This window comes from Zalophus californianus, chromosome 7 (assembly GCF_009762305.2).
Source record: "Zalophus californianus isolate mZalCal1 chromosome 7, mZalCal1.pri.v2, whole genome shotgun sequence".
NCBI classification, from domain to species: domain Eukaryota; kingdom Metazoa; phylum Chordata; class Mammalia; order Carnivora; family Otariidae; genus Zalophus; species Zalophus californianus.
Genome location: NC_045601.1, coordinates 91,237,524 through 91,256,621, shown reverse-complemented (window position 1 = coordinate 91,256,621; position 19,098 = coordinate 91,237,524). Strand labels below are relative to the sequence as shown.

Below are 19,098 nucleotides of genomic sequence, written 5' to 3'. Positions count from 1 at the left end.
CACACAAATACATACTTTTAAATATCAGTAAGATGTAATATGAAATAAATGAGTCCATCATATATGCTGCCTCATTCAATTTATTTCAATTAGCCAATGGATGGATAACTTGAGATTGGGACTGTCTACCTCTATACATTGACTTGGAGAGTAATAAACTAAAAATCATTCTTAGCTGAGAAGATTTTGGAACAGGGTTTTAAAGATACTCAAGCAGCAATTCTGCAATGGCCTCTTTTCCATGTCTGATGCTTCCAAATTAGAGGGAATCTTTTGTATATTCTCACAGAAGTCCAATACTTAAAGCAAAGTGAAGAAAAAGCCCTAGTGAAATATAATAAAATCATTTTATACTTCAAATAGGTACTAATACTAATTTAAAAATTGACCTACAATCAACTTAGAATCAGTCTCTAGACTTGTGAGTGAATGTGCCTGTAGATGGTTTCAGCTGCCGGCCTTCATGTCTTCCTTTCTAAATACTGTGAGGAGGAACGAGCTATTCCTGTTGGATTCTGTTGGAACTTCTGACCCACACAATTCTTAAACATAGTAAGTGACTGTTTCACACCAGCGTGTCTTGCGGGTAAACTGTCACTGAGCCATACTAAAGGGAACACGACCCGAGGTCAAAAATCATGACTCTACTGTTCAAAACTCTATTTCCCAGTCACTTAAAGAAATTTGAAGTCTTTAGTATGGACTATCAATTCCCTAGGAAAGTATCTGATTTAATATTCTACCACACATTTTTATTGTCTACTTCTCCTCCAGTGACAGTTTTTATATTACTGGAATACACCAACTTCATTCTTACTTAAGGACTTTTGTGCTAGCTTGTTTCTTTGCCTGAAATGTAACTCCCAAAACATTTTCTTGGCTAGATCCCTCATTTGCTTCATGTGTTTTCTCGAGCACTTCCTCATCAGAGATGTCTTTCTTACCCTAACTAAACTAGTTAGATAGGCAAGGGAAGAATCAATATTCTGTGATTCCTTATTTAGCCTTTTATATATAATTTGTCTCCAATAGTTAGTCCATATGATTACTCAATTATTAGTTCATTGTTCATCTTCTCTACTAGAATATTAGTTATGTGGTGGCAGGGACTTAATTTATTTCACAAGGTATTCCCAGAGCCTAGAATACAACCTGACACAGAGTGAGTGCTTTGGAATATTTACAAAATGAATGGACAGACAAATGAATAAATGGATGATGAATCTGCCTGGGGAAGAGATAACCAAAGTTTGTCATCTCTAGTCTATTAGAAGAAGCTCACAAGCTGGAATGAAATTCTAGTTCTACCTTTTAGCAGCTGTATGCTTTTGGATATGCATCTAAACCTCTCTTACCTCACTTTTCTCATCTGTTAAAATGGACAAATAATAATGTTCCACATACATTATTTCAAGGCAAAAGAAAGTATTTAGCACTCTGTTAGCAATACAGTGGGATTTGGACACATATGATTTTCCCTTCCCAGTTAGATTCATAGCCCATATATCCCAGTTAAACCTGGCTACATCTCAGAAGTCTTACCTCTAAAACAGCCCTAACTCAGACCCTGGAGTACTGGGAGATGACTAAGGAGAACATTACAGTTCTTGCCAAAGAGCATGAATTTTATCCTGAAGCCAAGATGGAGTTGAAGGAGTTTAAACTTTAAATGCTGAAGGATTTTAACACATTTCAAAAATAAGAATTGATACAGTTAATACGAATATTCCTGATATTCATTCTGTATTAATTTTCTACACTGGAAATGTTTCTCCTGCAGTCAATAGAGTACTGGTCACACGTAAATATATTTTGCATCAGAAAATGTATACCAGTAGACATACTCATGTAACCATGGTTAAATGTGACAAAGGCAGTGATGTTAAAACTGGAACCACTTTTAGCTACCCTGCATTGTGTTGATATTGTGGAATCTTCAAAATAGAAAAATGTGTTATATATGAATAAGGGATTTTTGAAATGGAAAATAGAGTCTTAAATCATCTTGTCCATTACACTGTCAAGGCAGGTTTTCTTTAACATGCTGTATGATTTGAGGTATATAAATATAAAAGAAAATGTAATATGTCTTATTATTACCACTTTATTATTTTGGGAATAAGATTTAATATGTGTATCATTTGACTTTTTTTTTTTAAGTAAGCTTAACACCCAACAGGGGGCTTGAATTCACAACTCTAAGATCAAGAGTCACATGCTCTACCAATTGAGCCAGCCAGGCACCCTTCATTTGACATTATTAGTACTTTCATAATTATATAGGCCCAACTTTGATTAAACATTTCCATCAGTTTGTCTTTAATGAATTCTTTTTTTATATGTTTAGAATATTCATTTTTTCTAATTTTCTGTACTTTATTTTACATTAATACCATCTGATACAAAATGGGAGTCCTTCTAGTGCAAAATCTAGAAATGTTGGCAGACTGGTGAGATATGATGAGCTTATAGAGAAAATGAGGCCTTGAACCTTTATTTTCATGTTTAAATAATTAAAAAAACAAAGGTGAGTGTCAAAGCTCAATGATCTAATAGAAGTTAAAACTGTGTACATGAAAAGTGACACTGAAAAGCCAGACTTTTTTTGCTCTTATTTGCCTTAATTAAACCACTGCCTTTAGCTACGCCTCCAGTAACAGCCAAAAAGGGACTATGCAATTGTTCTCTAATATCAGTCATAAAATAATCCATAATTCAGAAAGTTTTGTTCAGAAACATGTTCATGTGATATGATTTTGTATATTCTTATTTTCATATAAAGCTTTTACAAAATATTAAAACTATGCTATATATAATGCTTAGAATTTTATCATTTAAAACTTTTAGCAATAATTACTAGAATTTGAAAGTGAATGTGATAGATATACATGGTAAATGACAGGGACCGAATGCTGTATATTCTTACTAACCAATGTAATAAGTAAAGTTAAATCATATTTCAGTATAACTAGTATATCATCAGAATAGCTAGCAAGGGGATAGGTAACAAGAGGATTGCCTTCAGAAATTCCATTATTTGCAGTCTAGCAAAAGAGCAATGTGGAGGGATTGGCCCTTCTTGGATGTCAAGAAACAGTATGGCTACCAGCAGTGCACATAAATCTTCAAAATGTTAACTTCTATATTTTGAGTGGAAAACATGACATCATTTTAAAAAGAACATGAGGGGCACCTGGGTGGCTCAGTTGGTTAAGCGACTGCCTTCAGCTCAGGTCATGATCCTGGAGTCCCGGGATCGAGTCCCACATTGGACTCCCTGCTCAGCAGGGAGTCTGTTTCTCCCTCTGACGCTCTTCCCTCTCATGCTCTCTATCTCTCATTCTCTCTCTCTCAAATAAATAAATAAAATCTTAAAAAAAATAAAAAGAACATGATAATCTCGAATATCCTCCATATCTTGAAAAATATATCTCAGGGTTAACAAGAGACTTGAAAGATACCACATTATCACAGTTGGGTTTATAGTGAACTTTTGGAATCTTCACTGCTGGTATGAAATAATACTACTGAAAGTTCCATGGAGTCAGTGGCCACACCCTGAAAGCTCAGCACTGAGTTCCAAATACTTCGCAGGAGCTCTAATACATATTTTTGAGTAACTGAATGAATGAGTGGACTGATCTGTCCCCAAATAAGATGGATGAAGTACAAAGCATTCCTGGTAAAGCAAACATTTGTGAAGAATACTGTTTCACTGATATATGAAATTCTGTTCCAGGAAGATCTATGAACAGTTGAAGACCTCCAAAAAGCCATCTTTTTCAGGTGCTTCTTAGACTGACAACTGTAAAAAGAAGTAGGTGGTATGTCTTTGCATTTGGCTCACTGCTCTTGTCACTCTGCAAATTTTCCTTGGATGTCTTTATTCAGCTTTATGGTTTTATCTGTTATTTTTGTATTTAATATTCCCAAACCTCTATTTTTATTTCATAATATTGTCCTAAGTCACAGACTCCCTTATATAAGTCTGTCTGCTATAAATATGTAGTCAAAAGTTTATTCACACAAGAGTTCAAATTCTCCATGTCCCAAATGGAAGTTTTTGTGTTACTATTTATATCAGACATTCATATGTATGGATTTAAGATCCTTTTATCTTCACCTGCTTCTAGGTGAGTGACCTGGGTCACTCCTTCCAGCCCTAGATGCTGCTGAAAATATTCTTCTCCCTTCCTCCCTTGGAAGGACTGCCATGAGAGGCAGTCATTTATATGACCTCTAAGAGTCCAGTGAGACTGGACCATCAGTCCAATTTATAGCCAAGCAGTATCCAGCTTGCTAACACATCCACATATAAGCCCCACTTCACGCTCCTTTTTCTCTCTTTTGTGATCCTGGGAATTGCATTTTTTAAAAAAGTAGTAGCACATGAGAAATCCAGGCTGAGACACCATCAAAATTTGCTTCTCTGTTGGTGATAGCTGCTGATGTTATCCACTTTTACCCTGACACTTCATCAAAAAAACCTAGGAGTCATTCTTGCCTTCTATTTTTCCTTAATCTGCTTGAAACTCAGTAGCTAAATCTGGCCATCATTCCTTCCAAATAACATGCATCCATCCTCTCCGTTTCTGCCAACACTGACTTGTTTCAGATACTATTTTTTTCTCGGATTATTGAAATAGCCTCCTATCTGTTATCCCTAATTCCAGTTTCATTGTCTTCACTTTTAGATTCCAATCTATAAGGAGTGATTCAGCTGAATCATCCAAATGTGTATCTTACCATCCTTCTGATTCTTAGCAGCTCCAAGCTTTTTAATACACCAAACCATCATTATCTGACCCAAGCCTACATTTTGAGGCTTATATGTCATTCTTCCTGCCCTGCATTTTATGCTCCAGCAACCTAATAATGGCATTTAAAAACAAAACAAAACAAATCTCTATCTCTTTATCTAGAATACTTTTCCCCATTCTTTTTCCCTACTCTCACTTCAATCTTACCAAGTTCAGGCATTTCTTCTTTTATAAATTATACCCACCCTTTCCCAAGCTGAGATAGATGACTCTCCTCCGTGCAACCTAAGTTCCATTATACATTTATATATCCTTTAGAAAAGTGACTCTTGTTTTTGTTTTATTTTTTGTATACCAACACACTGGTAGAATACGATATCCACCCACCAATTTCTCACTATGGCAAGGATTCTCATGGCATGGAAAACCTCTAACTCTCCCCAATATTTGAAAGGTATTTCAGACTCTAGAGGGAAACCAGGTATAGTTTTTGATTCTGTTATGCCTGCTATGTGCTAGATTTGGGTATTTTCCCTATTTCCACTCCCAGCCCCATCCCTTGAAAATGCACCAGACTATGCTTCAGGAGGGACAGACTGGGCCTGTTTTGTACATCTTTCTATCTCAATACCTAAAAAAGAACAAAACCATCAGTTTAGAGGTCAATAATATTTAATGAATGAATGAATATTAAAAAAATAAACCTTGGGCACATCTGAGATAAGATCCAGCTGGAGCCAAAAAGTATTCTCAGAAACCTGACTTTTGATTTGTATAGTCCCAGAGTAAGCACACTGGATTCTCTAGGGCTACCATTATATATATCTAGTGAGTAGGCAACAACACTGCCAGAGTCTGCAAAACAACAACAACAACAACAACAACAACAACAACTGACAGAGACTTGATAATGGTAATCAAAGTGTTTCTTGAAGCACCTGAAGAGACTGTCTAGCATACCAGGCAGTATCTGTTGTAGCTGAATACCTTCTTTGGAATTGAGGACCAGGGCAGATGTCTTTGGGACTAAGCCCAGCATAGGTGACTATGTGCTACTAAGTCATACCCTGTACATATATTAAGTGACTTTCACTGTGTCTCTTGATATCTTTCCATCAATCACAGTCACTTTCATGGCAAACAAGAAAATATTTGTATCATTGTAATTGCCGCTCTTATTATAATTGTTCATCAATGTGTTTCCCCTCCTAATATGCTATAAATTTCTTAATGACAGTAACTTTGATTTATTTCAACACCCACAGCACAGAAGGAGTTAAAAATAATGTAAAATTGAGGAATAAATGCGTAGGTATGGAGAAGTGGCAAGATACAAGCTGGAGGAATACAACTGAATCAGATAAGTAAAAACACACAAGGCTAAAAAGAAACATACTGGCACTTTAGGTAGGATAAAAATTAGCAGTCTGTATTAGTTTGTAGAATCTTCACTGCTGTAACAAATAGACCACCAGATTTCAGTGGCCTACCAAAATCATTTTTGCTCACTTAGCAGTCTAATGCTGGTGTTCCTATTCAGTGGATTGAGGGGCAGGACTTGTTCATGTGGTGATTGAGGATCTTAGGATCCTTCCATCCTGTGACTCTGCCATTAGGTAGGTTCTCAGAGTCCTCTGCATCTAGCCAGAAAGTGAGGGAAGAACAGGGGAAAGAGAAAGGGCAGAAGAATCACATATCTCTCCTATGTTGGGTCATAAGTGACAAAATTCATTTCTCATCATATCCCATTGGTGAGAACTAGTTCTGTGGTACCACCCATAGAAGAGATTGAAAATTTTTTCTGTGAAGAGCCAGATAATAATATTTTAAGCTTTATGGGCCATATACTTCAGTCACAATTATTCAACTTTGTGGTTACAAGCCTGAAGAAAGCCATAGAAAATACACAAATGACTGGGTATGGCTAGAACTCAAAAAGTTCTAGTAAAACTTTATTTAGAACACTGAAATTTGAATTTCATTTAATTTGTAAGTGTCACAAAATATTATTCTTTTAAAGAAATTTTCCTACTGTTAAAAATGTGAAAAATATCTGTTCCTGTGCCTTGCAAGGTAGTGGGCTGAATTTAGCCTATGCCTACAGTTTGCTGACCCCTGACCTAGATGCATGGTGGCTGGAAAAGGAGGTCACTCTCTTGGCTGTTGCCTTTGTAAAAGCTCGATATTACTTTTGTTGACAGCTAGCTGTGTCTCTTCTTAGGCTGCTCCTCTGACTACTACATATCCATGTATGCCCTTTGCTCTTGTATGGAATATAGCCAGCCCCTTCCCAAAAGACAGAGCACACGATCTCATCTAGTCACTGCATCCAACTCAAAGTCAATGATTTTGGGGTGATGTCCAGTCCTTACTATTGGATCTGGCTGTGGCTTCTTGAAGGTCTAGAGAGCTACAAATGCAAATGTAATTCCCACCCTTAATAATAATATAGACATATAAAGAAAGATAACACAAACAGATGGAATAGGAACAGGATAATTGCACAAAATGCCCATTCAGAGAGTGAAGAATGGGAATGCAGAGCAGAGACAAAAAGCAGCTAAGTCATCAATTGTGACACCTTCTGCCTTGGTACTATAGAGAGTTCCTTGATTAGACTGATTTTCTTGGAAAACAACATCTCCATTCATTGTGTCTGCCCCACCTCTCTGGTTTTATTTGAAATGGGCTTTGAGCAGTATATGGGCTCCTTAAGGAAGGCAGAGCTTTCACATGGTGCTTCATGCTGGTATAAATTTGGGGAACCAAGAGGTATTTTATACTTATAGGATTTTGTTTGTTTTTTTAAATCCAGGCTTGTGGTTTCCTTGGCAATATGTTTCCATTAAAATTTAGGAAGCGCTGATCTATTTGAATTTACTATGTTTCATGTTTTTAACAGCATGCAATGTTCTTTCCTTGCCAAAGTTCTCAAGCTGCCTTTACTTTTTGTTGTTTCTCTTCTCGTCTTATACCAGTATGTCACAGCGTAATGGCAGCCACTTGAGGTCATCTGAGCAATGTGGTTGGAGGAGATAGAGCATCTTTTCAATTTATCTTTGCTGTATGGCTTCGTTATGTCTTAATGAGCCTGTGTTCCTCTCAGTATTATTTACTCTTAATTATTTTGGGGAGAGGTTCTAGAAACAGTCAGTTTTTGTAAACTTTAGAAGCTTCAATCAGGTTAAATCTTTCAAGCCCTCCTCAGCCAATAAAAGACAACTGATGCACTTCCTAAAATTCATATGCCAGAAATCAAATACTTTCCTTCAGCTCACATCTCATTGATGATGACTAGCTCAACAGTCCTACCTAGATGCAAGAGGGGATGGAGGGGATTGAGCAAGTTTGTTCTTGGCTGTGCAACTGTTTCTATAAGGGCAATTCTACATTATGGAGGGGGTGCATAAACTGTTCTGTTGCAAAGCTAGTAGAGAATTTAACTTTTATTCTGAAAGCAATGACGAGCATTTGGAAGGTGGCCATCCATTAATACCCAAAGCAGAGATTGAGAATAAAATATGTCTGAAGCATAGTGCAGTATATAGAAGCCTCAGGGCACTGAGGTCTCACCTTATCAGTCTCACCACAGTTTTGAACATATGAGATAGTTTTTGTGAACCATCATTAATCATGAACACTATCATGAATGCTATTATTCCCAAGTGAATGTTTCTGCTTTTTATAATAACCAAATGTGTTACGTATTACCAGAACCTCAAATAGTAGCATCTGAAAAAGATTCATATTAAACTCTAACAGATAGGATTACATTTCTGTAGGTAAAACCTAACTGCATACATTTCACTGCAAAACTAAAAATACTTTCTTTTTCCTGAATGTTTCATTTTCCAAGTATTAAAAATAGACTTTAAAATATAAATATTGATATCTTTTAATTGTCAAGGAAAGTACGCAATGCACAAAGATGTGAATGAGACAGGAATAGAACCTGGAAAGTTTCTACAGTGCAGGGAAATGAAAATAAATTTTAGTTTAAAAAAGTTACGCCAAATAAAAAAGTTAAATTGGAATAGAAATGAACCCAATTTATAGTGTAACAAAACCTGTGAATTCCATATTTGTACTTTGCTCTTAAGTGTCTTTATGTTTTTTATTTATCTTAGTGTATTATTTTGTTCATTTTGTACTGGGAAAAAATAAACTAGATACTTCTTTAAAAAAATGAGGGTAGTACATTTGAACTTCTCATGGAAAACATTATTCTTCTTAGATGACTATTCTCCTAGTTGATAGGGAATGTGGTCAAATAAACATATGTAAAGATGGCTAATTATAGTAGTTACCAAAATGGAAGCACTTCCTGTATCATTGTGTTAAGTGGATTGTTTATACACAGTTTCATTCAATCCTCATGGCAGCTCTATGATACCAATATTATTGTCCTTATTTTACAGGCAATAAAACTGAAGCACAGAGAGGTTAAATAATTATGCCAAGGTTATACTGAGAATAAGAAGCAGAGCTGAACTTTGAAATTTGGTATTTTTGACTAATTCCTCTGCCATAAAAATATTCCAGCTTAACTCAAACCCACTTCCAAAAAACCAGCATTAAGCTCTCTAGTTCTTGTCTGTGTAATAGAGCAGAAGCAATCCTTTTGTAGTTGAAGCATATGAACCATATTTTGTAATCAACTCTGTGTAATAAGAAAAACATATTTTAAATTACTTTTAGGAGAAGAATTGCCTTTAGTTTGTGAAACACTATAGTAGAACATTTAATTGTGAAAATACAGGCCCCAGGGTATGGTTCAAAAGTTAAAAAAAGCAGTATTATGAAAGTTAATTGCTCTTTTTAATATGATAGGAAAAAAATTACATTGAGTTTTTAGAGAGTGAGCAGTTAGGGGTCCTAGAATAATGAGATAAGGACAGATTCCAGCGAGGACACATAACTTCTATTAAGGTTGAGACTGAGGCCAAGAGCAGATCTTTAAGAAATACCCGAAGGGGGAATGGTCAAGGGATGTTTAAGACCCAAGATGAGTAATATTCAATGTTTCATATTCTTGTATTGTTATGCTCTTCTCTGAAATACCTGACCCCTTTTTCCTCACTCCCAAGGGTCAAATTTTGGAAAAATTTAGGAAAAAGGACTATGTTAATCTTTTATTTGAGGAAGAACAAATGATAAACAACAATTACAACGACAACAATAGCTAGCTAGTAATAATAAAGTGTGTACTAGGCATTTGACACCATTAAGAGAAGTTTTTAAATATATATTAAATTATGAATCTCTTACAACAGCAACACTCCGTGGCCAGTATTATTATCACCATTTATAAATGAAGGAAGAATTAAGTCACAGAGATAGTAAGTGGCACAACCACCATTCAACGTGTGGTTCCAGAGTTACTGTTCTTGCCTTTCTACTTGATTACTCCAAGCTTTAGAATCAGAGTGTAAGTAACATGAAAAATATAAGTAAAAAGAGTTTAACAAAAGTTATCCATTTAAACACAGGTTCCCTCATGATTATGGGGAAGACAGAAGTGACAAATACATCGGATTCAAGTCATTTTCAGATACATCAGGAAACTAGAATTCCATAAAACTGGTCATTCTATTGCTAATATTTGAGGCATGGCCAAATAATACATGTTATAGCCACAGGCATGTAATTAATTACCTTAGATGTATGTAAAGCCTAGATTGTTGAAGATGTCAATTATGCATTTATTAGTTTTATTCTACTGTGTCTATCTTTAGACACAACTACTTGGGGAATTTATGTGTCTATTCTTTTTGCCCACATTTATTAATAAGTAAACTCTACCCATATAGATTAGGAACATTTTGTCATACCCAAATCATAAGAATCCTGATGTATGTAATTAAGTCCACTATGGAATTCTAGAAAGGAAAATATTTTTAAATATTATGAAGTAGATTTAAATATCAAAAATTTCAAAAATACGAGATGATAAAAATGTTCAGGTATATTTAGATATAATAACTATGCATCTTCTAAATTTTATTTATGATTAAGACTGTTAGGATTAACTAGTTTGGATTTGAAGAGTTCAGAAATAAAAAAAAGACCTATTTCCAGGTGTGTGTGTGTGTGTGTGTGTGTGTGTGTGTGTGTATGTATATATTTTTTATCCTAAATTTCCAAGACAAATACAAATTAAAAGCAAAAACAAACAAAAATGTCTGACATACAGGAATCAAATCAAAGCTGTCTGAAAAGATACACATATTTTTCAAGTATATAAATATATCATCTCTATATTTTCCTTCATGTAGAACTGTAGAATTTGATTAAAATACAGCTAAAACATCTTCCATAGCATGACTTTATGAAGCAAAGTTTCCACTATACCCTTAATTTCAAATATGAAAGGTTTAAAATACTTGACACGGTTGATCCCATCATCTTTTAATAATTTAATATATCTTCAATGTAAATCTACATATTTAAAAATTTTATTTATTTATTTGAGAGAGAGGGGAGAGGAAGAGAGAGAGAGAGCAAGCATGAGTGGGAGTAAGAGCAGAGGGAGAGGGACAAGCCGACTTCTTGCTGAGCAGGGAGCCGGATGTGAGGCTCGAGCCCGGGACGCTGGGATCATGACCCAAGCAGAAGGCAGACGTGTAACTGACTGAGCCACACAGGAGCCTCTAATTTAATTTAATTTAATTTAATTTAATTTAATTATTTAATTTAATTTAATTTAAATAGGCACCCCTATTTAAAATTTAATAAATGGTGTTGGGAAAACTAGATATTCACATGCAAAAGAATGAAATTGGACTCTTATCTGATGCTATAAATAAAAATCAATTTAAAATGGATTAAAAACTTAAATGTAAGACTTGAAACTATAAAACTCCTAAAAGAAAACATAGGGGAAAGTTCTCTGACATTGGCCATGCCAATGATTTTTTTGGATGACAAGCAACCTCAGGCAAAAAAAGCAAAAAATGCAAAAATGGGACTACATTAAAAAAAAAAAAAGCTTTTGCATAGCAAAGGAAACCATCAACAAAATGAAAATGCAACCTATGGACTTGTAGAAAATATCTATAAACCATATATCTAATAAAGGGTTAATATCCAAAATATATAAGAAACTCATTTGACTCAATAGCAAAAAGACAAACAATCCAATTTAAAAACGGCCAAAGGAATAGACTTTTCCCAAAGAAGATATACAAATGGCCATTGGGAATCAGCAGCTCATGGCAGAAATATGAGAAGAAGCTCAACGTCCGTAATCATCAGAAAAACACAAATTTCAACCACAATGAGATATCACTTCATACATGTTAGGATGGCTAAGAAAGAAAAGAAAAAAGAAAAGAAAAGATAAGGAAAGAAGGGAAGGAAGGAAGGAAGGGAGAAAGAGAGAAAGAGAAAGAAAGAAAGAAAAAGAAAGAAAGAAAAAAGAAAGAAGGAAAAAGAAAAAGAAAGAAAGAAAGAAAAGGAGGGAGGGAGGGAGAAAAGACAGTAAATCTTGGCAGGGATGTGAAGAAAAGGGGAGCCCTTACATTGCTGGTGGGAATGTAAATTGGTATAGCTACTAATAGAACACAGTATGGAGTTCAAAAAACTAAAAATAGAATTACCAAATGATCCAGCAATCCTTCTTTTGAGTATATATACAAAGGAAATGAGATCAATAACTTGAGATATCTGTACTTCTGTGTTCACTGAAGCATTATTCACAGCCAAGATATGGAAACAATCTAAGTGTTCATCAATGATGAATGGATAAAGAAACTACGGTATATATGAATAACAGAATATTATTTAGCCTTAAACAAGAAGGAGATCCTACCATTTGTGACAACATGGATGAACCTAGAAGACATTATGCTAAGTGAAACAAGCTACATGCAGAAAGAAAAAAAAATCGCATGATCTCACTTATATGTGGAATCTAAAAAGGTCAAATACATAGAAGCAGAGAGTAGAATCGTGGTTACCAGGTACAGGTAGGTGAAGGATAATGGGGAGATATTGGTTAAAGGGTATATAATTGAATTTATGTAGGACTAGAGTTTTGTAGTTTATATAGTTTAGAGATCTAATATACAGTATGATGATCATGGTTAATAATACTGTATTAAATACTGGAAATTTGCTATGAGAGTAGTTTTCAGGTGGTCTCACCATTAGAACAAATGGTAACTTTATGAGGAGATGGATATGTTAATTAGTTTGACTATAGTAGTCATTTCACTATGTATATGTATATTAAATCACCACATTGTACATTGAAGGTACATAAAATTTTTATAAGATATTTAAAAATAATAAAAATAGATTTTACAGGTATAAATTAAATAATACGATTTTTAATTTTTAATTTTTTAAAAGATTTTATTTATTTAAGAGAGACAAAGACAGAGAGCACAAGAGAGAGTGAGCGTGAGCAGGTGGGGAGGGCAGAGGGGGTGGAGAAGCAGGCTCCCCACTGAGCAGGAGCCCAAAGCGGGGCTCAATCCCAGGGCCCTGGGATCATGACCTGAGCCAAAGGCAGATGCTTACCTGAAGGAGCCACCCAGGCACCCCAGATAGTAAGATTTAAAAAATATTATAAAGTTGACAGAAGCAATACTGTAGAAAAGGAAAGAAATAATGTAAACACATATGAATCCTTCAAGCTGTCAACCCAGTTTTACTAGACTCTAAGTCTTAAAAATGAAGAATACAGAAATAAAATACTTATTATTTTATTTATTTAATACTGTTGTTGTTGTTGTTGGCTGTTACTGTATGGTGTATTATCACACAGCCTGGTAGATACTAACAAAATTTTCTGAAGGCAGGTCTCCTATGCTATTGTTCTTGTCATGGGAATCAGTAGCTCATGGCATAAATTAGCTATTTGAAAAACACTACACTAAACTGACAGTCACAAAAGGTAGCCATGTCAAGGCACATCCAAAATAGAATTCCTACATCTGTGATAAATTCAGTTTCATGTAGAAAGTCCTCTCTGCTTCAGTCTCAAATATACAAATATAGAATAAACCTCAAACTACAATTTGAGCTCTTGTCCATAATCTGGTCTTCACATGTAAATGATAATCATGTCTCCAGGAGGCCAAGAGTACGTCAGTCTCAAAGCACACTGTCATAGACAAGTATCTGAATGGATAAAACACTAGAGAAAATTGTAATTTACTTCATTTGTCTTGTTTCATTTTAGATTTAATTTGACTATATTATTTGAATGAATAAAATGATGAACTTTGGACTCCCATTTCTGGGTAATCAAATTTTGCTTTACACTTTGTTTCAAAGGTTCATATTATCTACTTGAAAGTGATGGTGGATGCTTATTTTGTAAAAAAAAAAAAATAGCACTGATGTTTTACTAGAATGTTAAAACTCTATACCTTAGTCTTTTACTAATAAAACATTTAAATCAAATATTTGCTTAAAAGTAGGATTCTAGATTATTACCACAAATTTATAACAGCATGCTATATACTTTATAACTTACTGCCTTTTGAAAGCTAATAATGTTTGATTTAATGATACGGATATCCTATTGAGATGATTTGTTAATAAAAAATTAAAAAGTAGAAAATGATCTCTGATGCTTTGTTTTTTGTTTCTGAATCATTTCTTTCTGTTTGGATTCTTCTCCCCATTATACAACACACTCCTCCAGAAATAGCAATTATTTAAAAGAGACAGGGTACAAATAATCTAGAGTATTTAATATTATATAGAGAAATATGAGAATGTATAATAAATGTAAGTTGGTCGTTTGCATGGAAAGCAGATTCTTAAACGCACACAAATGATATGTGGCTATTACTATCTTCTTTTTTTCTCAGTCAATGGTATGTTTCAAGATCTATCCATATGGGTACATATACATGTATTTCATTGTTTTCAACTGACTTAGAAGTAATTCCATCATATTTATCATCCCTTCAAACATCCATTTCCTTGCTTTCCAATGTTTTATTTTTAAGACGGTTATTCAGAGGGTTATCAGATCATATCTCTGTGCTTCTCTAGGGCAGAAAACTAGAGGGGGAAAAACTGATTTGGCTGTTCTTGATGTCATACTATATTGATATCTGTCTATGGAGCCTAAATGATCAGTCTTTCATACTTGGCATAAGACATAAGCCAGTATATGATGATAATAGTCCTGTGCCTGAGGTATATACTATTTATTTATTAAGAACATAGGTGAAGCAAATGTAGGTGACTAATAAAAAATATATAGGAGGGGAGCCTGGGTGGCTCAGTCAGTTGGGCCTCTGACTCTTGATTTGGCTCAGGTTATGATCTCAGGGTTGTGAGATCAAGCCCCACACTGGGCTCTGTGATGAGTGTGGAGCCTGCTCAAGATTCTCTCCTTTTCTCTCTGCCCCTCCCCGCTCTCTCTCTCTCTCAAAAAAAAAATACATATACACATATATAGAAAATAATATAATATTATATATTAATTAATATTATATACTAGTCACAGAATTTTTTATAGTGGTATGTGTATTGACATTTGCGATAGCTGAATAACTGAAGAAGCTGATATTTTCCAAGTGATAGTACAAAATTGTGCATGGGTAAAAGATCCAATCAAAATGTGAAAAAGAACAATGAATTTTAATTTAACAGAGTATAACAGGGCCATCAGTCATCAGGTTTCACATTCCACATTGTAACTAACCTTTAAGAACCTATTACTTACCAAGTTTTGGTGCAAAATCAAAGAGTATTCCTAATTATATAAAAGACTATTAAAATATTGCTATCATTTCTAAATACATATGATGAGGCCATAATTTCTTCAACTATTTCAGCAGAATAATTATTATACAGATTGAATACAGAAACACATATAAATATCCAGATGTCTTCATGAAGCCTGACAATAAATATATTTGCAAAATATGTGAAACATTGCCACTCTTTTCATCATTTTTATTTGTTTTAATAAGTACAGATATTTTTCATAAAATATGCTATTCTATATTATTTATATTAATATGTAATGAACTTATCTTTTTATTTTATGAGCTCAATAATAAATATATTTAAACTTCCCTAGTTTTCATTTCTAATATAGTGAATACTAATAAATATGTTTCACATTAAAAAAGCTCTTTGTGGTCCACAATAACAGCACTCTTTTTAAGAGTGCAAAGACCAAAAAGTTTGAGAATCACTCTGTAGAGTAAATCCAAAAAAAATTTCATATTAAAAATTTGTGGGAAGAAATAATCATAGTTGAATCACAAGATACTTTGTACAGCAAATTTTTTAGCATCTACTATTCCAGGCCTTGAGGAAATAGCAGTGAAAGGGGTCTACAGTGTACCTGCCCACAAGCAGCACACATTATGGTGAAGAGAATCATAAAAGAAACCTATGGACAAATAAATATATTCAAACCGTGTCAGCCCTTGTTAAGAATAAGAAGAAATATGGAAATAAACAGTGAGTAGGAGACATGGGTGGGGGCCATTTCATTTTGGGTCGTCTAGGAAGGCCTCTTGGATGAGGTCATAGTAAAGCTGCAGTCTAAATGCTGAGAAGAAGCCAGACTTGTAAATGAGGGAGATGGGGAGAGGAACAGGGTTCTGGAAGAGGGACTAGAAGATGCAATTTTCTGGAGATAGCAAATTTGGAAATGAAGGCCAATGTCACTGAGCTTTTAAAAAGAGGAGAGTCCAATTTTACCTTTTTTACAACATTATGATGGCAGAGAGTTATGAGGCATGAGTTATTTTTCTGATTTCACAGATAAGACTGAGGAATGGGGAAATTTTAAAACTTACCTGGTGTCATACAATTATTTGCAGAATTAGGCTTTGGAAACCGCATTCTAGACCAATCTAGTATAATGCCTCTCTTAAGAGAGGCTATCCGAAATGAAAAAAGTGCTATTAGGGGTTGGTGAGAGAAGCAGAGTAAATATTCAGAGAAATTTAATAGTCTCTGCTTGCCCTAACCCTAATTACAAGCAAAATGCCTCTCATATGTCTACAGCTGTGCTGGATACTATAGGGAAGTATAATATCATTAGCAGCATTAAGTCATACCCAGTGTTTAAAGAACCAGTATTACAGAATGAAGGTCAAATTAATGGCACTGGAGGTCAATAAGATATAGGAGATCAAGAAAAGGTTTAGAATTGGCTTGCAGGTAGATGAGGTTACATAGGGATTTTGTTTTTTACTTATTTTTTTTAAGATTTTATTTATTTATTTGACAGAGAGAAAGAGAGAGAGAGTGAGCACATAAGCAGGGGGAGCAGCAAAGGGAGAGGGAGAAGCAGTTTCCGCAGAGATCCAGATGCAGGGCTTGATTCCCCAGGACCCTGAGACGATGACCCAAGCCAAAGGCAGACGCCCAATTGACTAAGCCACCTAGTTTTATACTTATTCTTACAAACAAAAGTTAAGTGTGTTCTACTTTTATAAAATTAAAAAAAAATTATCAATTGCTACATTAGCAGATTATATAAATTATTAAAGGATTATATCCTTTTCAATGGATTTAATACCTAGTAACTGCTCATTATTCATTTAACTATCAGTTGCAAACTGACATTTAACAGAAAAGATGGAGAGCAAAGAATCTGAGAGTTAAATAATTGTTAGGAAATATTGCTAACTTCAAATCAATCAAAAATGGAGATAAACTTTAAAATATTAGAAATAAATGATAAAATATGAGGACTTACGAGTATTTGATTTATATTAAAATTGTTGGAACCCATCTATTGTGTATAATGTAAGACATTAAGTTTTCATTTGAGTAAAAACAAAACACAAACAAAATAAGCACCTTGGCTACCATTGTATGAGAGATGCCACAAATATATTTTAAACGTATAGCCTAAAGTTGAAACACTGGGGAATGAATTATCCTTTTATCTTCTAAAGTATTTCTTTAATTTCTTAATATACACCACCCCCTCAAATTGTGAAGGAAGCTGATGTGATGATATTCAAATATGTAAAGTTCTCATAGCCTTTTGTGGTTTTTTTCCCAAAGCACACTTCCTATTTATATATTCATTTTAATATTTCATCAATATCTCCTCTACTACACTATAAACTCCTTAAGGACAGTCACTGTGTGACTCTTTATTTCCCTTGGACCATAGTATATAGAAGAATTTCAATAATTCAAAATTTTTTGGTGGAATCAATGTGTTTCTGCTGTTGACAAACAAGCTTTTATGCTGTCCTGTGATCAAACACCCTGCCACACCATGCCATCCTCTCTAACCTGTGTGAACCCTTTCCAATGGACCATAAAGCTCCATAAATAATCCTTTTTTTCTTAACTGTCAGGGAAATTTTTTTTAACTAATTCATACCAATGGCATGTATGCCTAATATTGGGTCAAATGTGCCATCTCTCTACTTCACCTCCATCCCACCCCCCACCACATGCACAGATAGTTCTGTAGCCAGATGCAGGTTATTTGAAAGGAATGCCACTAATAATGGAAATTCAAGCACAATGACAAATTTTTAAAGTGACATTTTAGCACTCTGAACAATAGCCCACATACATGACTTTCAGAAGGCTTATATTTGAAACACTTCGACAGATGATACTTTCTGGTCAAGACTAACTGATCATTTGCTGGTAGACATGACATATCTGATGTAGCACAAAGCTGAAACTCACTATAAATAATCCAACTTAATTGGGATATAGCTTAAATATTCTATAGTCTGTAAAAAAAATTAAGTGTGTAAGTAGGAAACAACATCAAAATGAAGGAAATACAGTCTGGTCCTGATTAGATGATTTCAAATGGAAATCTTACCTTGTGGTGTGGTTATTTGAACAAGAATTTGAAAAAATCATTAGTGGATTTTACCTGCAATTGTCCACATGAATTTTTTTCACTGCCTTGGATGGGATGAAAGATTCCCAGTTATTGATTTCTATAACTTCTGTGCAGCCAGTAAAATTCTCAACCGGTCCAGAAATCTGAGATGGAGGGAGAAAAAGAGGGAGGGGAAAGAGAGATACAATGTTTATATTATTTTCTTCAATATATTATTCTTGCTATAAACTGGTGAGAAGGTGCAATCAGATTGCAGGGTTGATTTATTCAACATATTGGTAGAAAGTAATTCAATTCTTTTCATAAATATCATTCCAAAAATTAGTATAAAAGAATACTACCTTAGTCAAAAATTACTTGGAATCTATAGATCTTATCACTGTATGAATCACATATATGAATAAAGAAAAATTTTCATTATTACAGTGAATTATAGCTGAAACATGGGAGGAAAGCTAATACCCTCATCCTCCACATCAATGATTACACTTTTCCATCTTTTGCCTCTGTTCCTTGCACTTTTTC

The 19,098-nt window shown here is 34.4% G+C and overlaps 1 protein-coding gene across 1 annotated transcript in view; it reads right to left on the bottom strand.

Moving 5' to 3' along the window:
• EYS (eyes shut homolog) overlaps positions 1-19,098 on the bottom strand; it is a 1,577,782-nt gene that overhangs the window by 490,978 nt on the left and 1,067,706 nt on the right. Inside the window, 1 exon segment of the mRNA XM_027604057.2 lies at positions 18,604-18,716. Within this exon segment, the coding sequence (XP_027459858.2) occupies positions 18,604-18,716 (113 nt within the window).